The sequence below is a fragment of the Pseudopodoces humilis genome, chromosome 6, assembly GCF_049639895.1.
Source record: "Pseudopodoces humilis isolate 2021_Gansu_Grassland_sample_001 chromosome 6, ASM4963989v1, whole genome shotgun sequence".
Taxonomy (NCBI): domain Eukaryota; kingdom Metazoa; phylum Chordata; class Aves; order Passeriformes; family Paridae; genus Pseudopodoces; species Pseudopodoces humilis.
Window position 1 is genome coordinate 2,124,517 of NC_142205.1, and position 24,534 is coordinate 2,149,050.

Genomic DNA, 24,534 nt, shown 5'->3' on the forward strand with positions numbered 1-24,534 from the left:
CGACCCCTCTCCGCCACTACCGGGGCGCAGCCCCGCGCCTCCCCCCTGTTGTCTCCCCCATTTTAACCCATCCCAGTGGGTCCCCCCTCCTCCTCTGCTCCCTCCTCATCCTCACCGCGGCTCTTACCCTCACCCAAAAATTTATTGGCTCTTTTGCTCTAAAATGCCCCATAAAAGCATCGGGGCCGCGGCTGGGAGTGATTAAGCCCTTTTGGGTGGGTTTTGGGTTTCAGAGCCATAAATTCCGCCCCCCCCTCCCCACATTCCCGCTGCCCTTTCCCGGTACAAATAGCTCCGGGATTTCGGCCGCTCGTAAAAATCCCGGGATGCCGCACACGCAGGTGAGGCCTGGCTGGCGACACCGCGTCCGGATTATCCGGCGGGTTTGGGGTTGGGGGATTCCGAATTGCCCCCTCCAGAGAGGATCCCCCCCCTTCCCAATCCCAATCCCATCGGGTGTCCCCATGGATCTGTCGCTGGGATCGGGGACATGGCGAGGTCACGGGGGTCACGGCGGTAATGAACCTGCGGATGATGTGGGGAGGGGGCCGGTGGGAGCACACGGAGCCGGGTTGGGGGAGCAGGTGCAGGGGGATCCGGCAGCGCCGATGCCAAGATTATGGAAGTGGGGAGGGGGCGGGAGCGGGGTTGGGTGGGTGGTGGGGGGGGAGATTTTTCCAATCTTGCTGACAAAGGCAGAACGCGATCTCCCGGCTGGAAATCGGAGTTTGACAAATTCAACCTTGAAATTTCCCAGCAGCCGGAGCAATTAAACGCCGGCGGGTGGGGGGGGTGGGGGGGTGGGGAGGGGGCTCGGTTTGGGAGAGGGACACGGGGCCCCTCGCACGGCGGCGTGCCGGGCACAGCGGTGTTTGCACGGATTCCTCGCACGCGGCTTTTGTCCTCTCCGCAGGGCGCGGGGAGATGGCGGAGCCGCCGTGGCCGCACGTGCCGCCGGGGGATGGAGCCTGTCCCGGGATGCGGGAGAGCTGGGACCCCCACTCCCACCCCCCCACGCGGGGTCCAGCACTCGGGTGGACCCCTGTGAGCCCAGTCCCCTTGGGCATGAGGCCACCGCTCCGGCCACAAGGCCCTGAGCCCCCGGTGAGCAGGGAATAGGGGTCGCAGCCCTTCCCAGGAGTCCCAACCCCTCTGCCGGGGATCCCAGCCCCGTGGGGGAAGCCGTGGTCTCAGTGCTGGTTTAACGCTCTGGGACACACTGGGAAATCGCTTCTCAGGGTGATTTCCACGTTTTTGTGGGGAATCGCGGCCGCCCACCCGCTGAGCAAACCCCTCTGGAACGCTCCGGCCCCTCCGGGGACAGCAGGATCTCAGCAGCCGAGTCCCGGGGCTGGGAATGTGGGAGTGCTCCCACCGGGCTGCGAGACGGGAATCTGCAGATCCCCAGCAGTGGTGGCCACCCTGATGGATGGGATGTCACCCTCACCCCATCGCCCCCTCTCATCAGCCCCCCGTTATCCCCACCCGTTGCTAGTCAGCAGTTTTGGTGAATCCCTGCGCCCAGGGATGCTCCCAGATCATGGTGCTGGCACCTCCTTCCCTCCCTGAGCCCCCACTCGTGCCCCGAGGCTGCCGGTGAAGCATTGGCGGGGTGGGCTGAGCCCCCCACACCCTGCCCGACCCCTCCGGCTTCCCCCCGGTGTGGGAAGTGCTGGCTCCAGCTGCCGGGAACACAGGATGGGAAACGCTTTTCACCCCAAACCAGGCCACAGGGTGGGAACAAAACGAGCCCTCGGGGGTTTTGCAGGAACACTGGAGCTTCCTGCTGAGCCGGGAGAGTGCCCGGGGCTGGCCGGGTGCCCGCAGCCCGAGGGGAGGGTGACGGGCACATCCACGGCGTGAGGCTGAGGGCACCCCAGGGTACCGCAGCGGTGTGGCACTGACAGCCTCCGCCTTTGTCCCGCTCCTCCACCCCGGGGGTGTCCCTGGGGGGCTCTGGGGGCTCCTAGAGGTCTGGAACTTCGGCTCCCAGCCCCTGACGCCCCATGAGCAGCAGCGGGCACAGCACACGCGTGTGTTTGTGTGTGTGTTTGTGTGTGTGTTCGCATGAGTGAGGGGTTGTGTGTGCACAATGGTGTGACCCGCGTGTGAGGGGGTGTTTGTGCTGGAGCTGGGGCTGCTGCCGCGTCCCCCCCACCCAGAATCCCCCATCCTGGGGGGCTGCCGTGGCTCCAAACACCGGCAGCTCCAGGTATTCCTCCACCCGGGGCCGCACATCCCGGCGAGCTGCCGGCACGGGGTGCTGGGGTGTGCCAGGGGGTCCCGGATCGGGGTGTGGGGAGCAGGGTGCCGGGGGTAACACAATTCGGGGTGCGGTGCCCCCGTGAGGCGCCTCCCCTCCCCGCGCCGCCTTGATCCATTATTTATCGGCTCCATCCCAATATTGCGCCGCAGCGCTCCGTAACGCGATTAGGACCGCGGCCCCGCGCGGCCCCGGCACATGGAAATCGCTGGCAAATGAATTTTCCTTTAATAAGGGAACAGCTCGGTGCGGAATTAAAGTGTAAGGAGCGACGGCAGCGCCGGGGGGGTGCCGGGAGCCCCCCCGCGCCGGGGGACGGGACCCCAGCAATTACAGGCAATAAATCCTGACCCTGTGGTGGGCTGGGACCTCAGCGGAGCCGGGAATAATGGGATTACACCTGGCTCCGGTGAATGGGGATGGACGTGTCGGGAGTCGGGGCAGCCAGGGGAGACTGGGATCCCTCCCTGGGGCTGTTGGCAAATCATCGATTCATTAACACGAGTGGCATCGCCCCACGCGCTCCGGAGGGGCTGAGCACAACCACGGCCCGGGGGGAGCGTGGGGGGCCGGGATGGGATGGGGATATGGACACGGGGACAGCGCAGGACAAGGGACGCAGGTTTTGCACATCCCTCCGCGTGTCTGTGGGCACAACCACCCCAGCGGGCTCCTCGCAGGTGTGCAGGTGTGTCCAGGTGTGCGTGGAAGGCTCACGGACACACCAGCTCACATCCAGAGCCGCCACACGCGTGGAGCCACCAGTGCCAGTGCCAGGGACCGGCCGCGGTCAGAGGGTCCCGCCAGCCCCGGCCGCAGCTGCCGCACTCCCCCGGAATCCCCTGCTCGCTCCGGGGCCTCCATTTGTGCCTGGGCCAAACTCCAGCCAAATGGGCCGTGGGCGGGGGGGGGGGGGTTGCATTTCAAAGGCTCCGGCTGCAGCAAACGCCGCTGCCCCCCGCCGGGCCCTCGGCCGCCCACGCCCCCTGACCCCCGCACGGCACGGCCGGGATGGGGGGGACTCCGCGTCCCCTGCCCCGGCAGAGGGACCCGCTGGGACCCCCATGGAGTCGGGCTCCGTCCAGAGTTGACCTGCGGCTGTGGAGGGGAGCGGGCTGGGCTGTCGGGTAGTAGGATCCCCATCCCGCCGTGGGGCAGAGCCGTGGGGCTCGCTGCCCACCGAGCGGGGGTCTCTGTGCCCGGGGGGGAGCGGGGAGCAACAACCGGGATGGGGCGGCTGGAGAGGATGGGGGGCTCCGAGTGCTCCCTGGCGTGGGGCACCCCCAGGCTCCCCGTGGCACCGGGACCCCTGGGGGACCTGCTGCGGGCAGCGGGACGGTGGCGGGTGCCGCGGCGGGGCCGAGGCGGCGGCGGGGCCATGAGGATTCAATTAGGGCCGAGCGCGGGGGACTCGGCTCGGAAATGGCCCGTCTGGGCGTTGACAGCCCGGCCCCCGCCCAAGATGAACGACCCCCGGATTAAAGCGAGGAGGGGTGACAGGGGCACCTGAGCGGGGAGGGGGCTGGGGAGGCTGCAGGGGGGCGGGACCCCGCATTTGGCACCGCCAAGGGGCCACTGAACGGCCGGGAGGGGAACCCAGTGGGGGGGGGCATTATGGGACCACCCCTAAACCTGGCTGGGGACACCTCGAGCCATGTGTGCATGCAGCCCCGCACCGCTACAGCGGTGGCAGCAGAGTGGGGGCACCCCGGGGGTCCTACGGGACTCTGCCATGCGTAGGATTGAAGAGGGGGGACGACACACGCCCCTGTCATCCCGCAGGACCCCGAGGGGGCCCGTCCGTCGCTGCGAGCACGGCACAGGGCTCGGGGGATCGATGGCCGCGCGGGTCACCGCTGCCATTAACCCCGGCGAGGCAGCGCCCCGAGGTTAATTAAAAAGTGAAGTGCAACGAAACGCGGCGGCGGCGGCGGGGGTTGACAGTGGTGATGGGGCCTGACAGCGGCTGGGGGGGGGTGACAGCCACAGGGAATGGTGGGGGTGGCACTTGTACGGGCACGGTGGGTGCTCCAGGGGACACCGTCGGGCTGCCACACCGGGAATGGGGGTGCGGGGGGCCAGCGGGGGGGGGGCAGGTGGCACTCGGAGCCTCCCCGTGTCACACGTGCTGCCTGGCAGAGCCGGGTAGGAGGAAGAAGAAGCGTCGCAGAGGAAGCCCCATCCTTCCTCCTCCTCCCACCCCAGCGCTATTCTTAGCCCCGGTCTGTCCCGCATCCTCCCTGCCTGGCGGGGTCCGGCCCTGCGCCCCGCGGGAGCTTTGGGGTGCGACAATGGGGGGATCTCAAGGAGGGACACCTCCATGGGGACCCCGTCCCTCTCCGGGCCTCGCTCCCCGCCCCCAGCCGCCGCCGTAACTTTAGATCCGACAGCTGCTCCTCGCCGGCCGCCTGCAGCCCCCACGGCCCCCGCTGTCCCCACGGCCTCCATGGCACGGCACGGCAGCGCTGGGTGTCCCCGATCCCGGGGGGCTGCTCTGCTCCCCTGAGGCTGGGGAAAGAAGAGGGAGATGGAACCCCTGGTGCCCATCTTGCTGTGGGGAGAGGAGATGGCACATGGCATCCTCAGGATGTGGCTCACGGCATCCATCCCGGAATGGTCACAGGGACCTCGGGGCAGCTGCCTGTCCCTGCTTGCCGAGGAATTGTCTCTGGGTTTGGGGCTCCTGGGACAGAGCTCCATCGTGTTTGGGGACTGAGGGATGTCCCTGGCTGGGGAGGGGGCTGGAGGTGCCCGTGGTGGCTGAGCCCGTGGTGACCCCGCGTGGCGGGACCCTCGCGGCGAGGCGGGCACGGCGGGGTCAGCGGCGCATTCCTGCTCCCGCGGGGCGATCCGGTTACCGGCCGGCCCAGCCCCGGCCCCGGCCCCGCCATTAATCTTCCCGGGTGCCCTTTGGAATTTGCCGCCCGAGGCCCCGGGGGGTGTGGGGGTCCGCGAGGTGTAGGAAGAGCGGGGGGGATGGATGAGGATTGAAGACGGGATGAGGTGGAGATGGGGATGCAGTGGAGATCTGGATGCAATGAGGATGGAGATGGGATGAGACGAGGATGGGGAGGGAGCAGACCCCGGTTCACCCCCCCAGGAGCACCCCCTTGTCGTGCTGGGTTCCCCCACTTCTCTCCAGCCCCTGTCCCACGGCGGGAGCCCGGTGTCGCCGTCAGAGGCGCGGGATGATGGTGGCACGTCCCCTCCCTGCCGGGATCACATGCAATTATCCGGCAGCCGGAGACGCGGCGTTGTAATAACCCACCCAATTGTTTTAGGGATCAGGGGACTGCTAGGCGACAGCCGTGACAGAACAAGTCCCCCCCCACCCCCCCGGTTGGAGAGGGGCTCTGGGGACAATCCCCAGCCTCTTTTGTGCCGTGGGACCCCGGCATCGATGCCGGCACGGCCCTGACGGGTGCTCAGACCCGTACTGGGATCTGGGCAGGGTATGGGGGCTTGAACAGCTCCCAGGCTCTGTCCCTGCCCATGGAGAGGGGGCCGGGAGCGCCGTCCTGCTGGTAACGGAGCCGCCGGCCCCGTGGGACGAAGGGTTTCCTGCGAGGAAGGTGGGACAGGGAGGGGAAGACAATAAACCCCAGGAAATGCTGGGAATAGCGGAGGGAACGGCAGTGCCGTCAGCGCTGGGCCCGGACGGAAGCCTCAGGGCGCAGGGGGCAGCCAGACAGGAGCGGAGGGACCGTCCTAAGTCCTGGCACATCGGCTGGGCTGTGGTGGTCACCTCCAATCTCGCTGTGATTTGCCCCAAATCCTAAGCCCGGGGTTATCCACGTCCCGTTATACCATCGGGAGTCAGTGGGGATGGGGGTCCGGGGAGAAGGGACCGCTGTGATGCCCATCCTGACGGTACCACGGGGCTCCAGTGAGTCCTTGCCCGGGCCTGGCAGGTCCCAAGTGAAGGTGGGCTCGGGGGGAGCCCCTTGCCAGGCTGTGGCCGTGGGTACCCGGTTGTCGAACCCCCGTGCTGGGTGATTTATGGCTGGGAAGCACCGGCGCAGACGGGCTGGGACAAATCCACCAGGAAACACCGACTTCAAAGGGTGGAACAATGGTGGGATGGGGAACACCACCGTCCTGGGCACACAGGGCACTGCGGCCCCCGTGGTGGCACTGGCACCCACACGGCGACTGGCACCCATACTGCGGCACTGACACCCACACCACAGCACTGACACCCACACCACGGCACTGGCACCCACACGGTGACTGGCACCCACACCGTGACACTGACACCCACACCGTGACACTGACACCCACACCACAGCACTGACACCCACACCGTGACACTGGCACCCACATGGCGACTGGCACCCACACCATGGCACTGACACCCACACCGTGACACTGACACCCACACCACGGCACTGACACCCACACCATGTCACTGACACCCACACCGTGACACTGACACCCACACTGTGACACTGACACCCACACCGTGACACTGACACCCACACCGTGACACTGACACCCACACCATGGCACTGACACCCACACCATGTCACTGACACCCACACCGTGACACTGACACCCACACCATGGCACTGACACCCACACCGTGACACTGACACCCACACCGTGGCACTGACACCCACACCGTGACACTGACACCCACACTGTGGCTGACACCCACACTGTGACACTGACACCCACACCGTGACACTGACACCCACACCGTGACACTGACACCCACACCACGGCACTGACACCCACACCACGGCACTGACACCCACACCGTGGACTGGCACCCACTTTGTGGTACCAGGACCAACATCAGGGTACAGGGACCCACATGGCATTGGGACACGTCATGGTTTCAGGCCCCACCCCACAGCACCAGGACCCACACCTTGGCACTGGCACCATGGCACCAGCCTCCATGTCAGGACAGCAGCACCCAAACCTCACCTGGGGACCAGGCTGGCACCCCCCATGAGCCCCCACACCTGCCCTCTGTGCCCACCTGTACCCCACGTGTGCGACCCCTGTGAGCTCCATCCCACATCCCACGTCCCATCCCACATCCCACCCGCGCACGTGGCAGAACCACAGGCACCGGAGCCTCCTCCTCTCATTCCCATCCTGCCGATCCCGGTGGGGCGTGCCGGGGCGGTGGTCCCACGGCGCATCCCCCGCCCCTGCGGACACGCAGGAAACCTGGGGGCCCAGGGGGGGCTGCAACCACCAGACAAAGGCTTGGAGGAAACTCCGGCGGCCAAAATAAACCGGGAGATGCGAAGAGGTGCCTCGACTCTGCTCCCACGGCCTCACCACCCCTCGCACCCGTGCCAAGAGGGGCTGACGGTGCTCGGTGCCCCTTTGGCTAGGGACATTCGTCCTGTCACCAGTCCGGGAATGCCGGTGGCAGGGCTGGGTGCCACTGCTCGGTGCCACAAGTGCTCCCATCACCAGCACGGCTGCTCCGAGCAGTCCCGGGGATCCTCCAGTTGGCTGCGGGGGGTGTTGGGGGCGGCACTTTCCCAGGCCCTGCCGTGACCCCTCTGTCCGCAGGAAGGTGGCCCCCCCTGCTTGCCCCCCTTCCCACGCCGGCGGGCATCCCGGTGCCAGCGCCGGTGCCCACATCCTCAGGAAGCGGGCAGGAAACGCGGGGCCGGGGGGGCAGCGGGGGTGAGGAGGGCACAGTGTGGGGCGGGATTGCGGGGGGAGCTCATCGTGGGCCCGTCAGAACCCCCCGGAGTCATTTAGAGCCGCTCAGGCGGTGACAGGAATTAAATTGCATTTGGATTTTCTCATCAGCCTCATCCCGGCGCTTCGTTACGGGGAAAATCCCCGTGCTGGTGCGATGGCTCATTCCCGTCGTGACAGCTCATTCCTGTCGTGACAGCCACGTGCCCGTGCTGCTGGGGATGGGATGGGATCCATGGGATGGGATGGGATGGGATGGGATGGGGTTGGGATGGGAACCACAGGAATGGGTGGCTGTGTGCTGCCATGGGCCCGGTGGGTGCCCTGGGCTGAGAGGTCAGGCTGTGGGGCAATACTGTGTCACACGTGTCCCCACCCATCCCAACCCAGTGCCCACCACGTTCCAGGACACCGGGCATGGCCCCTCAGCCGGGTGTGAAGGTGCCGGGGGCTCATCTGTCTCTGTCACGGCTGCACGGAGCCGGTACCGCCGGAGCACGGCGAGGATGGTGCAGCCGAGGGGGTTCTGCACAACCGGGGGCTCAGCAGCCCGGGGTCCACCGCCTGTGCCCACCCCCAGTTCAGGGCAGCGGCTGGAGGTGAGCGGGACCCCCAGAGTCAGAGTCCACGGGGCTGGTGGGTTTTGTGGGATTTCGTGGGGCTGGGGATGGGCCCCAGTGAGGGGCGGGGATGGGGGGTGTGGAGGAGGAGGATGCAGTGCTCGGGAACGCTGGCATTGGAGGGAGGGGCGATGCTGTGCCCCCATTGCCCCCAGCCTGGCAGGGAGCTGCAGGGCTGTGGAGGGCGGGGGGCTTGAGGATTCCCTCTCACAGCCCCCTCCCAGGACTGCACCTGCAATCCCTTGGCACATCCCTGAGACACCATGGGTCCCTTCACCTCTCACCCCGAGCCCTGGGACCCTGCAGGCCGGGGGTGCCACCATCCCCAGCGGGACCCCTGGGGGTCCCACATAGCCAAGGAGCTCTTAAGGGTCCCGTCCCCCTGGTCACGGGGGTCCATGCCACGCTCAGATCCTCTCGGGCAGAGCTGGAGACCCCCGACAGCCCCCCAGGTTTAGGACAGGGGGATGGGGGCTCAGGTTTCCCTCGTGCCGGGCTGGAGCCGGGGGCCATTAGCCCCCTCGGAGCATGACGGGGCAGGGGGACATCAAAGTGCCTTCAGCTTGACAGCGCCTCGGGGGTACGGGAACATCCCCCCAGTACCTGCCCCTGCCCCTGCCCCTCTGCATCCCCCAGCCCTCATCTCCCCCCTTCTCCGGGGCAGCCCCCGTGGGCGGGGGGCTCATTTACCAACGTCAGCCCCGCAGTTGGTTTGAATTAGGCTCCTCCGGGGCCGGCGCTGATAAGGGAGGGGGCGTGGGGGGCTCCGGGGGGCTTCCTGCTCTGCCGTCTGTAACTGGCTGCCAGAGCCGCTGCTGACAGACACAGGGACAGCCCCCGCCTCGACACCCCCGGCATCCGTCCGTCTGTCCATCCGTCTGTCCCTCCGTTCATCCACCCACCTACACGCTCCCTCCCCCACAGGCAGCCCTGTTTGGGGTCCCCATCCTGCACCTCCACTCCTCCAGCCCTGGCTGGCACTTTCATACTGCACCCACAGCCCTCTGGTGCCAGCAGGGATCCCTGTCCCACACCTCCAGCTCTGCATCTCATTTAGGATCCCTCACCCAACCTTCTGATCCCGTTTGGGACCCCTATCCCGCAGCCTCACCCTTGGACCCCAGTCTTGCACCCCAATCCCTGTGGCTCCGTTCAGAACAGCCATCCTGCTCCCCACACCTCCAGCCTTTTTTTTGGGACACCCATCCTGCGACCCGAACCCTCTGTCCTTGCTCAGGACTCCCAAGCCCTCCAGCCCTACCGAGCCCCCCCATCCTGCTCCCCCCAGCCCTCCAGTCCTATTTGGAACCCCCATTCCACAACCCCGCCCCTCTCTCTCCGCTTGGGACCCTAATCCTGCACCCCACCACTCCACCCTCATTCCACCCACCCATCCAGCCCCATTTGGGGTCCCCATGTCCGGATGGCCCCGCGGCCCCCGCGTTTCCCTTGGTCCTTGTGGGGGCTTTGAGTCCGGCCGCCCCCCGCCCGGTGAGCGATGGCCGACAGCTGGGCCGGGCCGGGCCGTAACCGGATCCGTCGGCAGCGGCGGCGGCGGCGGCGCGGGGGTCCCGGCTCGGGGGTCCCGGCTCGGGGATCCCGGCGCGGGGGTCCCGGCTCGGGGCTCAGTGCGGGGCCGGGGATGAAGGATAGACCACGGGGCACCCGATACCATACCCACACAAAGCCGGTGGGATGCTCAGCCCAGGATGGGACACCCGTTCGGGGGGCGAGGATGGAGGGGTGATCCCCGACCACCGTACCGGGGGGGATGGAGCGGGGTCAGGCTTTGAGCCCTGTGCCGCAGCCAGGGCCCCTCCGGAGCCGCGTTCCCGGGATCACCGGGATCCGGCACCTGTTCCTCCCGCAGCACGGGGGCCGCAGCCCCGGCTCCCAGCCCCACCCCCGGGATACCCCTGCCCCGGGACCCCCCGCCCGCAGCTGTGCCCGTGGCTGCCGCGGGCGGATCCAGATGGCGGAATATTGTCCTGGGCTAATTAGGGCCGCGTGGGGGCTGCGAGGTTCCCCCCTTCCCCCGGCAATCAAAGGGCCGATGACTTTATTAAGGCTCATTATGTGGGGGCTGGAGGAGCCGGACACGCACCAGGCAGCCGTGACGGGATCGTGCCGGGATGGATGTGGGGAGCTCCTGCACGGCCCTGAGGGGCTATGAGACCCCCCCAGCACGGAGGGAAACGGGCAGGAGGGGCTGCATGGCCCTACAGTGCACCCCTAAGCTCCCCATGGCTCAGCCCCCCATGGGTGCAGCCCATCTGGGGGTCACTGACTCCTCACATGTAGCCCCCAGCTCCTGGAGCTACTGGCACAGAGGGGATCCAGGTCCTGAGACCCCCACAGCAGCCTCCAGCCCACCCCCAAGGAAAGCAGGGACTCAATGGGCTTTTCCACAATTTTATTCCAAAAATAAATTCAAAGTGGGGTATAAGTTATGGGGGTTGGGGGGTGGGAGCAGGGCTGCACTGGGGGGGCAGTGCCCACCCCCCAGCCCTACCTCCTCTTGTCCTTGATGCTGTAGTGCAGCAGGAGCGGCGCGGGCTGTGGGGTGAGGGGGGGTCAGGGATGGAGGGATCTCAGCCAAGTACCCCCCTTGGGGCAGAGACCCCAGATCCCAGCCCAGGGACAGGAACTCCAAACCTCAGTCCAGGGAACGCCCCCAGATAGGGACCCCCCCATCCCAGCCCATGACCCCAAACCTCAACCCAAGATCCCTGTGGGGCAGAGACCCCAAACCCCAGCCTGGAAGTGCCCTGGCACAGGAACCCCCAATCCCAGCCTAGGGACTCCCCTGGGGATGCACCCCAAACTTGGCCAACCCCTTTGGGGACCCCCCCCATTGCCTGATGCATGCAGAGGCCAGGGACTTCCCCAAATCACCACACAGACTAAAGATCCTCAATCCCCCAATCCCACACTGCCCCGAACCACCCCCACAGGGTCATCCCACCACCCCCCCAGCTGGGTGAACCCCAAAATCAGAGGTTGCCATCCCTTCTGATGGATGCACACCTTGCCAAACCAGCGTGACAGCCAGAGCTGCTTCATTGTCATGTGGTCGGGGAGGGGCTCGTTGTCAAACAGGATCTGCACCTGTACGGGGAGGCTGCATCAGGGGAGAACAGGACACCCCTGGGGGCTGGGAACCCCCCCGGACCCCCACTCACGTGCTGCAGGGACAGCCCCAGCCGGTGGCACAGGACCCTCCGCAGGTGTCGGATCTGCGCCCGCACCGAGCACCTCACGTATTTCTGCTGCGAGGGACAGAGCAGGTTGGGGGGCTGTGGGGGCCTCCAGGGACCCCACACCCCCCTCGCCCGGGACCCTACACACCCCTGTCAGGGCCAGGGTGAGAGCTGGGGGTCAGGGGTGGGGACTGCGGGGATCCCCACTCACCTGCAGCACGGCCTTGCTCTTATCCTTGCTGGAGCTGTGGCAGGAAGAGAAAGGGACACGTGTCCAGGGTCTCAGGGGTGGGAGCCATGCCCAATGTCCCCCTTGTCCCCTCCCCACCACACCGAGGGGCTGCAGCCCCCCCCGGACTCACCTCAGCTTCTCCAGGCAGAGCGAGACGTGCTCGTCGTAGCGGAAATAGTGGGCACGCGAGTGATCAAAGGTGCTGTAGGGGAGCCCCATGGGGTCACCTCCCACCGTGTCTGGGGACACAGGTGGCACTGTCAGCCCCCTGTGCCCCCGACACCCCCCAGCACCGCAGCTGGCTGCCCCCTGTGCCCCCCTGTCCCACCGTCACTGCTGGGCTGCGTCACCCGGTCAAGGCCACGGGACTGGTAGAACTCCCGGATGCGCTTCTCCTCACCTGCAAGGGAGAGATGGCTCAGGGACACACCTGGGCCCATCTGCCCCTGAGGACAGTCCCTGGCTGTCCTCCCTCCCTTCACTGCTCCCACTGCACCAAGCACCCTCCACAAACCCTGTTCCTGTCCCCATCCCTCTCTCTCTCCCCGTCCATATCCCCATTCCTGTCCCTGAGTCCACCATGTCCCTCATGTCCCCTGTACTGCGCTGCAGGCCATGGCCCCTGAGCCCACCATGGCCCCTGAGCCCCCCATGTCCCCCTTGTCCCCCGTACTGTGCTGCAGGCCGGGCACCAGCTTGTACACGATGTCCTGCATGACCCGGTCCAGTTTCAGGTTGAGCAGCGGCTGCGTCTCGTGGATCTTGGTGTTGCACATGGGGCAGTACTTGCTGGTCTGCAGGTACTTCACGATGCAGCTCTTGCAGACTGGGGACAGGCACAGGTGTGACAGGGTTGGAACCTCACCCCCCACAGGACTCACGGCCCCCCTTCCCCAGCCCCCCCAAAGGGTGGGGACACTCACAGGTGTGCAGGCACTCAGTGATGGTGGTGGCGTCGATGAAGTACCCGGCGCACAGGAAACACACGATGTGCTCGTTCAGCTCCTTCATCTTCACCTTCACCTCCTCCTGCGGGGACACATCGCTGTCACCTGGAGACCACCCCCACGAGACCCCTCTCATCCTTTACTTGGAACCCCTTAGCCCAAGGGGCTTCTCCTGCCATTCCCTTAACATGCTAGAAAATGGGATTTTGGGGGGGGGGGTTTGCACCTCTTGTTTTGCGTTAATATGCCAGAAAACAGATTCTGAGGGGCTGCCCCCCCCCGTCTTGCTAAAATATGTCAGAAAACGGGATTTTGTAGGGATTGCTCCCTGTCTTCCATTATTACACCAGAAAATGGGATTTTGAGAGGCTGGCCTCACTCTCTTACTTTAATATGCCAGAAAATGGGATTCTGGGGGGCCAAGCCTCCTTTTTTCTCTTATTATGCCAGAAAACAGGATTCTGGGGGGGGGTTGTGCCTCCTGTCTTCCATTATTATGACAGAACACGAGATTTTTGGGGTGCTGCACCCCCTGTCTTTCCTTAACATGCCAGAAAACAGGACTGACCACTCTGCATTCCATTATTACACCAAAGAAACGGGATTTGGAGGGGGCTGGGTCCCCTGTTTTGCCTTAGTATGTCAGAAAATGGGATTTTGGTGGTGCGGGGACACCCCCAGCCCAGTGCCTGCCCCGAGCCTTGGCCACGCCCCCTTCCCGTGGCCCCGCCCTCCCGCACCGCCCCTCGGTCTCACAGCGCCCCCCAGCGGCACCACCGCGGCACCTCCCGTCCCCGCCCGTGCTGGCCCCCGGTGTCGCCGCCACCGCCTCCTCCCGGTGCCTCCCGCCCTCCCGGTACGGCCGCTCGCCTCGTTCCGCAGCGGGTCCATCTTGTAGACGGCCTGGAGCTGGTTCCGCAGCCGCATGGCGATGGCCATCGGGCCCCCCTGAGGAGGCGACGCCATCTTAGAGCCGCCTCCGCCTGTGGCCTCGCGCACTTCCGGGTTCGAGGCGGGGCCGCGGTGAGCGGCGGGACTACAACTCCTAGCGTGCCCCGCGTGTCTCGGGTCGCGGCGGGCAGCGCAAGCTCGGCCCTGTGCTGAGCCTTCACCACGACCCACGGCGAGAGGCCCGGGATCCCGAGAACCCTCGACCTCGTCCGTGACCGGGGGATCCGCCAGGAGCCGCCGCCACTGGACCCGCCGTATTTAGGGGAGGGTGTTCCCAGCACTGGCCAATAGGGAGAGGGCCGCGCTCTTGACGGACAGCAGCGGCCGCCAATCAGAAAGGGCTCTGCGTGCGCGCGGTGCTGCGGAACGCCGCCAGAGGGCAGCAGAGCAACGCGGGGGAACGGGAGGTGCGGGGGGGCCGGGGATGGCGGGGGTCTGAGGGGGACTGAGGGGGACTGAGGGGGTCTGAGGGGGTCTGAGGGCACCTGAAGGGGTCTGAGGGGCGCTAAGGGGGACTGAGGGGACCTGAAGGGGTCTGAGGGGGACTGAGGGGACCTGAGGGGGTCTGAGGGGCTCCAAGGGGGTCTGAGGGGCTCCAAGGGGGACTGAGGGAACCTGAGGGGACCTGAGGGGGTCTGAGGGGCTCTAAGGGGGTCTGAGGGGACCAGAGGCGGACTGAGGGGAACTGAGGGCACCTGAGTGGCCCTGAGGGGGTCTGTGGTGCTCCAAGGGGGTCTGGGGAGCTCCAAGGGGGACTGAGGGAACCTGAGGGGACCTGAGGGGGTCTGAGAGGGCCTGACGGGGTCTGAGGGGACCTGACGGGGTCTGAGGGGGTCTGAGGGGTTCTGGAGGCTACGAGGAGGACGAGAAGTCTGGGTGGGGCGTGGGGTACAGTCAGGGGACTCAGGGGGATGGGTTAGGGGCAGCCGTGGGGTGCGGGAGGTCTGGGGGGGGATCAGGGGGTCTGAGAGGATTCGGGAGGGGACACGGGGGTGTCCCGGCTGGGGCACAGGGTGAGCTGCGGCGGCTGGGCTGAGGGAGGCAGTGGCCCTGGCACTTCGGGGTACCGGGGCACTTCGGGGTGCCAGGGGTTCAGGCAGGTTTGGGGTGCTGGGGTGTTGCTGGGGAACCAGCATGATGACAGTTTGGGGTGTCCGGTGCTGGGGTGCTGGCAGGGTTGAAGTGCTGGCAGTTCGGCGTGTTGGGGTGCTGGCACTTTGGGGTGCCGAGGTGCTGACACTTTGGGGTGCCAGCGGAGCAGCCCACACGGCCCCACCCGGCGCAGCCGGGGCCGTGCTGATGGTTTGGCTCGGGGGAAGCAGCGGCCGCGCTAATGCGGAGCCGAGCCCAATTCCCCACGGCTCCTCACGGACTGTTCAACATCCCCGGAGCCCAGACCGGACGGCGGGGAAGGCTGGTACATGCCAGGGAGTGGGAGCGGGCAGAGGAGGACGGCGGTACCCCGAGCAGGGTCTGGCACCCACCACCCCAGCACGGAGCTCCTGGCACACAGCACGCAGCCACCCTTGCTCCGCACGGGCTGCCACGGCCAGGGACAATGCGGTTTTGAGGCTCCTGGATACATCTCGGTCATGTTCCTGGTCGTGATCCTGGCCCCGGTCCCGGTCCCGGTCCCGGTCCCGGATACGGGTCACAGCACTTACTCCCCTCAGCTCCCTCAATGTGCCCAGCCCAGTCAGTCCCGCTGTTCCCCTTGCCCGACCGGTGTGTCTAAGGCTGGCCCCGTGCGGCACCGGCGGAGCTCCGGTGACGCCGGTGCCAGCCCCTCGTCCCGGGCCGCGCACGGTGTGTGGCCGGGCCACGGGACCCCACCGGGAGCAGCACGGGCCCCTCCCGGTGCTGGGGCGCCGGCGGGCAGAGGCTCCGGAGCAGCCCCCGCCCCTCCGCCCGCCCACGCCCTGCCCGCGCCTCCGGGGAGGCGAGAGCGCGGCGGGGGCCGGTGACCCCCGGCTGGGGAGGGTCCGGTCCCATCTGTACCTGCCAGGAACCATCCGGGGAGGGGCGGGGGTCACAGCGGGGCCAGCGCGGCCCCGCGGCGGGGCAGCATCGCTTTCTCCCGCCGCCGTGAGAACCGGCACCGGCACCGCACCCGGCATCAGCACCGACACCGCGAGTCCCGGCCGGGCGAGGAACGCGCTTTTTGGGTGGCTCTGGCACGGGACCGAGGGCAGAGAGCCCATCCCGGGGCTGGGGTCCCAGTAGCCGGTACTCCCGGAGCCGCCCCCGCCAGCCGGGCTCGGGCGAGGCCGCGGATCCATCTCGCCGTTAATAATTGATAGCGGGAGCCGCCTGGGCTGCGCGGGGCTGCGGGGCCGAGGCTTTTAGCTCAGCCCTGCTCAGATATTCAGCTCCATTTCCGCGGCAGGGCCGGGGCGGCTCCTTCTGGGAAGTGCTGCCGGGTGCTTTCCCGGCCGGATCCCTCCTTGGGGCTGAGCGAGGCTGGGCTGAGGCTGGACACTCTCATGAGCGCAATGAGAGCAGGGCTGGGGCTGGGGCTGGGGCTGGGGCTGTGGCTGGACACTCTCATGACCGCAATGAGAGCCGGGCAGCAGCGTTAGCTCCCCCCACCCTGTCAGGTGAATAGAGATCCCCCAAGAAAGGCAGGGGATCCCCAGGGCAGACAGGGGTCCCTGTTAGATCGGGCAGGGGTCTCCCAGGGCGGATAGGGGTCCCCAGAGGGTGGGCAGGGGTCCCCCATTAATCCTTCTCAGATGAGCAGGGGTCCCTATAGGGCAGCGGGGGCTGGGTGCTCATGGACTGATCTCCTGCCTAATGCACCGAGTACATCTGCAGAATCCAATTAACCTTCGATAACGAGGCCCTGAGCGACGTGGCTGTCAGCGGCCACCAGCCACCGGCACACTGTGGTCCCCCGACGGGCACCAGCCCACCAGGACGGGCAGCACTGTCACCTGCAGCCCCCAGGCCGGGCAGGCCCCCTCAACAGCCCCCAGCCGGTGTCGGACCCTGGGGAGGTGGAAATGGTACCGCTGTGCCCAACCGTGTGTCCCGTGGCTCCTGGGTACAGTGGAGCTGGAGCTGCCTGTCCTGCAGCCCAAGGGGTGGGGGCTGTTTTTGCCCCCCACTCCCACAGCATCCCCTCCTGTCTCCTGCTCCATCCCCCCCCCTCACTGCCCTCACCCCACTGAAAGCCTGGGGGTTCAGCTCCCACTCTGCCCAGATTGTGCACCCCCAGCCCTTCTGACCCTGCTCCCAGACCAGGGAGCTGGGGCCGGGGGAAGGTTTTGAGGGGGGTGGCCCGTGCTAGTCCGGGGCTGCAGCCTGGAGATGCCCGGGGGGAGCAGCCCCCCAGCAGCCGGGTGTTGGCGTCACCGTGCAGCCGCCCCCGCACCCATGTGGCACCCGGCTCCTCCCCGAGGACACCGCGCAGACGCCGAGGGCCACCGTGACGTCCGAGCGGGCGACTCGGCCGTCGGGTCCCCGGGAGCTCGCGGGGTCCATCGGCGGCCGCAGCGAACCCATCCCAGTCCCACACCGGCTCCCATCCCGGCTCCGTCCCGACCCCATCCCGGCCCCATCCATCCTCATCCCAGCCCTCCCGGCGTGTCAGCCGGGTCGGGGTGGGCACCGCGCCCACCGGCTGCTGCCGCCTCACCCCGCGCACCCCGTCCGGGTGCCGGCGCCCGCGGCGGGCGGGCGGCGGGGGGCACCGGGAGTGTTTCATGCGGTTAAGAAGTGTCTGATTGAGGCAGGAGGCGCCAGCAGCTCCCCCGGGAGCCGCAAGCCAAGGACTGGAGGACCAAATGCAGGCTAAAGTAATCCAATCTGGGCTGGTTCATCTAATTAGCCCAGAATTAACCCAGCAGCCAGAGAGGAGCTGACTGTCCCTCCAGTTTGCCAGCGGGTTTGGGGGGAAGCGGGAGGAAGAAGGGGACGTCCAGCGGTAATGAGATTACGGGGGGGAGCGGGCGGGAGCGGGTGCGTGGCAGCCTCTGGCCGGTGGGAACGAGGGGCCCTGACAGGTCCCCACCGCGCCATCGCCGTGATGGCCGGGGCACCGGGGCGGCCGCCGGCGGCACCGGGGACAGGCAAGGACCCGTCCCAGCGACCCCCGCCCCAGCAGCGGCGCCCGAGGCGTCCCCGTGTGGGACGGGGACACCGGCACGGTCGGCACCGGGGACGTGGCACCACGAAGCCCCGCAGCTGCACCGGCAGCCCCAGGGCCACGGTGGGGGACGGGACAAGGAGCTTCGGCAGCACCCCCGGGGTGGGGTGGGCAGGGGTCAGACCTCATGTGTGACCCCCTGCTCCCAGCACGGCTGTGCAGAGGGCGCTGGACGGGGAAATGCTGGTGGCGGTGGCAGGGCCTGGTGCTGCACTGGCTGATGGCTGATTCCCTCCTGGAACTGGGCAAATGCCCTTTTTTCTGCCGCATTCCCTCCAGCTGTCACCGCCACCCACGAGAACCGCCAGGCCCGGCCCCTTGGGGTGGGAGGGGGCACGCACCGAGGACACGGAGGTCCCTGCTGTGGCCGAGAAACGAGGGAGGGTCTGTACGGGCGAACTGGGAGGTCCCGGGTGCAGGGACCCTTCCTGGTCCCCACAGTGGCTCACGGGACCCTGGGGCAGGCACAGGGACATGGCTTCCTTCCAGGTGGCACAAGGATCACTGGAAACACAGAGCCAGCGGCACAAGGTGGTGACAGTGAGGGGCCAGCGGGGTCCCTGGGAGATAGACACCCTGCACCCACAACCAGGGTGGGAAGGGGCTTATGACTCCTTGAGCACCCTCAGTTCTTCCCTGCACCCTTCCAGGGCAGCCCTGGTCGTGGTGCTGGAGGATGCCGGGCAGGGGGGCTGCTCGGGCCGGGGCTGCCGCCTGCAGACCCCCGTGGGCATGGGGCGGGCCCTGGCGCAAGCAGGCGCCGGGTGGGCCCGCATTGCCCCCGGCCCCGTCACAGCCCCCCAATCCATCTCCCAGCCCGGCAGATTCCAGCCCTTGGGCACGGCAACATCTGCCTCCTGCTCCGGGTTCAATTAACCTGCTGCCGCCTCCTCCTCCTCCGGCACCGGCCATTTCCTCCCACTGCCACTGTCACCGCTGTCACTGCCACTGCCGCCGCCATGGCTGCACCCCACGAGGTCACAGCGGGTCCCTTCGCCGCAGCAGACCCGAAGCCGGTGGCTCTTTCCAGGTGGAAAAGCCACAGTGGGAACACTGGGATTTGTCCCGGCACCTGCCGGGCTGCGAGCAGGAAACGCCAGAAAGCCATGGCGCCTGCAGGGCAGAGTCCCGGTGTTGTGTCCCCCTCCCCTTCTGGGCACACGAGGCTCCGTCCCGGTGTGGGGAGGGGCAGCTCGGCCGTTCCCGCTGCCGTGGCGGGACGTGGGCACGGCCGAGGGTGGCACAGGAGCCCCAGACCCCGGCAGAGCTGCGGCTGCAGGGACGGGCACCCCACACTGCAGCGAGCCTGGGACCACCCGGTGTCCCCCGCTGCCCCTGGGATGTGAGGTGCCCCCGGTGCCCCGGGGCGTGCCGCGCTCCCGGTGCGGCAGCTGCAGCCCCCGGTGCCGCCGTGATTTACAGACGCAGGCCCCGGTAATGTCATTTGCCCCAGACCGGTGGCGCCAGGGTGCCCAGGAAGCCGTCTCCGCCCCACCAGTGCCTGTCCCGGGGCCGTGACCCGCCCGGGAGCCGCCGGGAACCCACCCGCGGGGCCGCCGCGTCGCTGTCGCGATGTCGTCGGAAGAGCCGGCACAGCCCGTGCCGCTCTCCGCTGCCGTTACCGCCCGCCGACGGCGCCGGGCTGGGCTCTGTCACCGGGAAAGGCGGGGCGGGGAACAGGGGTCTGTCCCAGGGAACGGCGTGCCGGGAACCGGGGTCTGTCTCCGGGAATGGCGGGGCCACGGGTGTCGGACTCCATCCCCCTGAACAGTCTGGTCCCTGGAAAATGGGGTCCGTGATACCGGGAACGGCAGGTCCCGGGGACAGAGGATTCGTGGCCCGGGAACTGAAGGTCGGCGTGGGGTCGGTGCCCCGGGAAAGGAGGTTTCCTGGGAACTGAGACCCCCCAGCTACCGGCAACGGCGCCTCGAGGAGGTCTGGGATTCACGTCCCGGGATGTGGCCGTGTTCTGGGAACGGCGGGTCGGAACAACCCCTGGGTCCCCGAGCCGCCAGATCCATTCCCTCCCGTGGGGACGGGCTCAGCGGGAACCGGGCTCGGTGCGCACCCCAGGAGCCGGTCCATGCGCCCCGCGGTAACGGCGCTGGGGCAGGGGTCGCTTCGTGCGCCCCGGGAAGGGCGGCTGGAAGCGCCGACGGGGCTGCGGACGGAGCACGGACGAGAAAAGGCTCCGCGCTGCTGCCCGATGCGGCAGCGGCTCCGGTGGGGCGGGTGGGGTGGCCGGCGGACGCCGGGTGCGGAGCACGTCGGTGGTGCACGGGGGGCGTGAGGGGGCCGTGCGGGGCGCGGGCGCTCGGGGCCCGACGGGCCCGTCCGCTCGTCCCGGAGCCGGAGCGGCGGGAGCGGGGTCCCGGGGCGGTGGCGGGGCCCCGGGCTGTCAATCACGGGGCGCGGCCGCCAATCAGGGCGCAGGCGGTGGGAGTTCGGCCGGTCCGGATGGAGCGGGGCAGAAAAGCGCGTCCCGCCAGGGCCCGCAGCCCACCCGCGCTCCCGCCCCGGGGCCGCCAGCGGCTGCGAGCCATGCCCCGCACCCTGCCCCGGGCCCGCACCCGCACCCGGCACCTGCCCCGCACCTTGCTCCGGGCCCGGAGCACCTTGCACCGCGTCCTGCCCCGCACCGGGCGCCCCGCGCCCGTCGCCGCCGTCGCCCCCCGCCGCCCCCCCGCCCCGCCCCCGCCCCGCCGGCTCTGAGCGCGGCCGGAATGGAGCGGGAGGGCGGCGGCCCGGGGCCCCCCGCGCCCCACGAGCCCATCAGCTTCGGCATCGACCAGATCCTGGGCGGCCCCGAACCCACGGGGCCGCACCGGGCGGCGGCAGAGCCCGACTACGGGCTCTACGGCAGCGGCTACGGCCCCACCGGTCCGCTCGGTTCCTACAACCTCAACATGAGCATGAACGTGAGCGTGAACGTGACCCCCGCGCCCGCCGCGCCGCCCGCCGCGCCGCCCGCCGGAGTCATCCGCGTCCCGGCGCACCGGCCCGCGCCCGCCCCGCCGCCCGCCGCGCCCGCCGCGCCGCCGCCGGGGCCCGCGCTACCGGGGCTCACCTTCCCCTGGATGGAGACCACGCGCCGCATCGCCAAGGACCGGCTCTCAGGTGAGAGGGCGGAACGGCTGCTGGCGGCTACCGGCGGCTATTGACGGCTCCGGGGACTCACGCGGCACCGGCCGCTCCCGGGGTTCCGTCGGGGGCAGCGCGGTGCGCGGATCGGGGCGGACACGGGGATGGCGGGGACCGTGAGCTCCACAGGTTCCCACAGCGCCCGGTCCTCGCCCGCCGCCGTCGGGTCCCGCGGAGGCGGCTTGGGGTAAATGCGGCCGCCGGCGGCTCCACCGCGGCACCGGGCAGGGTCCGGCGGCTCCGGGTGGAGCCCGAGGGGTCCCAGCAGGCTCCGGTCTCGAGCTCCACTCGTGTCTGGTCTCTTCTCCGGTTTGGAGGTGCCGGTTGGCGACCCTGTCCCACCGTAACAGGGAGCTGCTGGAGGCTGTGGGGAGCCGGGATGTGGGGTGGGCGCTCCGTGGGGTGCAGAGTGAGGCCTCCCTCGGGACCGAGAGTGGTGGGGTGTGGGCTCTGCGGTGCGTGAGATGCGATGTGGGGGCTCTGTGGGGACACGATGAAGGGTGGGGGACCCACCGTGGGACTGCAGGACAAAGCCCATCCATGCAGAGCAGATGCCCCGGCCTTGTGAGCCCCTGAGGTTGGGGGCAGTGACGGAGGGGTAACCGTGGGGTGTCTGGTGATGGGACCCCAGATCTGAACGTGCAGGGATCGGTGTGGGAGAGCCCAGGCGGGCCTGTGGCGATGCAGGCGCTGGGGAGGCAGCGAGGGGTTGAGGGGAGGCTGCTGGTGGGGCCGTGGCAGGGGCTGAGCAGCAGTGCTGGGGTGGGGGTGCTGCTTGCTGCACCCGAGAAGCAGGAGGAGTGCTGAGGTTGGGGTCCCGGGCACTGGGACCGTGTGTGGGTGCTGGGGACCCCCGGCCCGGCTCAGCTCTGCTCCCGCCCAAGATGGCGGCACTGCCACGTCCACAGTGTGTGGCCGCAGGCGGGGACGAGGCTGGAGGCCATGAGGGGCCGGGGGCCAAGTGCCGGCCATGTGGGCAATGGGGCGGTGTGGGGCGGGAGGCTGGGGACTGTGGGGGTCCCGCCCGGACGCCAGCAGAACCACGTTCGCCTCCCGGCCCACCCTGCCATGGCAGCGGTGACGAAGCACCGTCCCCGCGCAGGGGTGGCGGGTGACGTCCTCGTCTCCTGCCTGGCGCCAGCGTTGGGTGGATGGGGCAGCCCCTCCCCGGCACGGGGTCTCGCAGCCGCAGCCATCACTCAGCACCGCTGGCCTTGGGGTGGGCTGCGGGCAGGAGGCATCTGGTCCCGGCGAGGGGCCGCCCCGTGCGGGGAGGGGGCACGGGGGGCCTCCGTCCCCCCTGACTGCACGGCTCCACCTGCGTCAACCGTGTCCGCCCCCGCCGGCGGCCTCCTGGGCGCGGGTGGGAGGTGGGGTCTGTGGGCACCAGGGGGTCCCTGGGGTGCTGTGGGCTGTGCCCCACACCCCTGTGCCATGGGGGCTTGGGGTCCCGTGGCCACCAGTGGTCCTGGCCATGTGCAGCCCTGCCCACGCGGTGCTGGCCCTGGTGATGGCTGTGGTGCCATGGCGCCGTGGGGACGTGGTGCCGTAAGGTCATGGCTTGGCCGAGGCTGCTGCCAGAGCAGGAGGGGTGCAGGCGTTGGGGGTTGACCCTGCCAAGCCTCTGCTTTCCTCCCTGCTGCTTCGCTGCTCTGATGTTCCGGCAGCTTCTGGGGCTGGGACGTGGCACGCTGGCCTCACCAGGGCTGGCTCACACCTCAGCTGGGCAGGGACATCCCCTTTCCCAGCCTCTGGCATGGCTGGCACATGGAAAGAGACACTGCCTCCCAACAGCTTTTGTGGTCCCATCCCCTCTCTGGCAGGGCTGGGCAGCCCCTGCAGCGCCGCGGAGGCTCCTCGGGGGCTGCGGCGGGGCTCGGTGTGAGGGGAGGGTGGGTTTGTGCAGCCCGTTCTGCATCAGTCCTGTGAACGGGCCAGCCCAACCACCCCGACATTCCAGCGCTGACCACCGGGCTGGGGGAGCAACTGTGCCGTGGGGTAGGAGATGGGTCTTCCTTCATGTCATGCCTTGAGCTGCCCTCCTGTCTCTGAGGTGGGGGAGTAGGTGGGGATGACCCTGAGTGTCCCCCTCCCCTACTCTCCCTGCCAGCACCGGTGGCTCCCCTGGAGCTCCCCATCCCCATGTGCCCCTCTGGAACACCCCATCCCCATGTGCCCCCCTGGAGCCCCCCGTGTGCCCCTCTGGAGCTCCCCATGTGCCCCCCCCTGGAGCTCCCCCTCCCCATGGCCCCCAGCTCCCTGCCATCCCCCCCAGGGTCCAGCTCTGCTGTGCTTTGCCGGGGTCACCCCTCACCCCCTCACCCCGCTGTCCCCACAGCCGCGCTGTCGCCCTTCGCGGTGACGCGGCGCATCGGGCACCCGTACCAGAACCGGACGCCGCCCAAGCGCAAGAAGCCGCGGACGTCCTTCTCCCGGGTGCAGATCTGCGAGCTGGAGAAGCGCTTCCACCGGCAGAAGTACCTGGCCTCGGCCGAGCGTGCCACTCTGGCCAAGGCCCTCAAGATGACGGACGCCCAGGTCAAGACCTGGTTCCAGAACCGCCGCACCAAGTGGAGGTAACAGGGACGGCTCCGGGGTAGCCGCCACAAGCGCCATGCTCACGTCCCTCTGGCAGCCACCCCAATAGCCCCAAACCCCACGTCCCTCCAGCAGTGAGCCCCCGGGAGAGGATGGGACTGGGATGGACTGGGGATGGATGGGATGAGCTGCCCATCACCGTGGCCTCCCTTATGCACTGCTGGGTGAGGTGTGGCGGTGTTGTGGGACGTGGCACAGTGGCACACGGCGGCGATAAGGGGACGAGTGCTGTGGGGCAGTGCCAGCTGTGGTCTGAGCCAGTGGTGGGTGTCTGCAGGCGTCAGACGGCGGAGGAGCGCGAGGCGGAGCGGCAGCAAGCCAACAGGCTGATGCTGCACCTGCAGCAGGAGGCTTTCCAGAAGAGCCTGGCGCAGCCGCTGCCGCAGGACCCGCTCTGCATGCACAACTCCTCGCTCTACGCCCTGCAAAACCTCCAGCCCTGGGCCGAGGACAACAAGGTGACGTCGGTCTCGGGGGTGGCCTCTGTGGTGTGAGGGCCCTGGGTGCTGCTGACGTGCCAGGAGGTGGCAGTGGGAGCCAGCTGGGCTCTGAGCCTGGACCATGGCAGGGAAGGGGCTGCAGCTTCCTGGGAGCTCCCCACCGGCAGCCTCCTCCCTGCCGTGGGGAGCCCCCCAGGACCACCCAGGAGGGAGGCTGTGCCCCTGTGGTTGGACTCAAAGCTTCACCAAACCCCACCTGGAGCACTGCTGGGTGTAGCCCCCTGTGTGGATCCCCAGGAGCCCAGGGCTGGGCCCCCATGCCCTA

The 24,534-nt window shown here is 68.4% G+C and overlaps 2 protein-coding genes across 5 annotated transcripts; one reads left to right on the forward strand and one right to left on the reverse strand.

The window, feature by feature from the left end:
- Positions 1-10,959: 10,959 nt before the first annotated feature.
- Positions 10,960-14,119, reverse strand: PCGF1 (polycomb group ring finger 1). 4 transcript variants are annotated; one of them, XM_088056611.1, is made up of 9 exons: positions 13,803-14,119; positions 12,909-13,014; positions 12,659-12,811; positions 12,314-12,385; positions 12,116-12,224; positions 11,965-11,998; positions 11,736-11,819; positions 11,581-11,661; positions 10,960-11,109 (listed from the first exon to the last, which is right to left on the reverse strand). In XM_088056611.1, the coding sequence occupies exons 1-9, from the start codon at positions 13,896-13,898 to the stop codon at positions 11,062-11,064; spliced, it is 783 nt and encodes a 260-aa protein (XP_087912737.1). In that variant the 5' UTR covers positions 13,899-14,119; the 3' UTR covers positions 10,960-11,061. The 4 variants fall into 4 exon arrangements, with proteins under 4 accessions (XP_087912737.1, XP_005518012.1, XP_087912736.1 ...); XM_005517955.3 differs by having other exon boundaries at positions 11,736-11,822; XM_088056610.1 differs by having other exon boundaries at positions 11,965-12,034.
- Positions 14,120-20,753: 6,634 nt separating this feature from the next.
- On the forward strand, positions 20,754-24,447 carry TLX2 (T cell leukemia homeobox 2). Its single transcript, XM_088056731.1, has 3 exons — positions 20,754-21,147; positions 23,510-23,747; positions 24,047-24,447. The coding sequence occupies exons 1-3, from the start codon at positions 20,754-20,756 to the stop codon at positions 24,261-24,263; spliced, it is 849 nt and encodes a 282-aa protein (XP_087912857.1). The 3' UTR covers positions 24,264-24,447.
- Positions 24,448-24,534: the final 87 nt, after the last annotated feature.

Excerpts from the sequence above, each read along its gene's own strand:
- PCGF1 (XM_088056609.1), bottom strand. The coding sequence starts at position 13,898 with ATGGCGTCGCCTCCTCAGGGGGGCCCGATGGCCATCGCCATGCGGCTG. Across the intron at positions 12,386-12,658 it reads GGTGCCCGGCCTGCAGCACA|GTGAGGAGAAGCGCATCCGG; the intron begins GTACGGGGGACA and ends TCTCCCTTGCAG. Across the intron at positions 12,035-12,115 it reads CTCTGCCTGGAGAAGCTGAG|ACCCTGGACACGTGTCCCTT; the intron begins GTGAGTCCGGGG and ends CCCACCCCTGAG.
- TLX2 (XM_088056731.1), top strand. The coding sequence starts at position 20,754 with ATGGAGCGGGAGGGCGGCGGCCCGGGGCCCCCCGCGCCCCACGAGCCC. Across the intron at positions 21,148-23,509 it reads CGCCAAGGACCGGCTCTCAG|CCGCGCTGTCGCCCTTCGCG; the intron begins GTGAGAGGGCGG and ends CTGTCCCCACAG. Across the intron at positions 23,748-24,046 it reads AACCGCCGCACCAAGTGGAG|GCGTCAGACGGCGGAGGAGC; the intron begins GTAACAGGGACG and ends GGGTGTCTGCAG.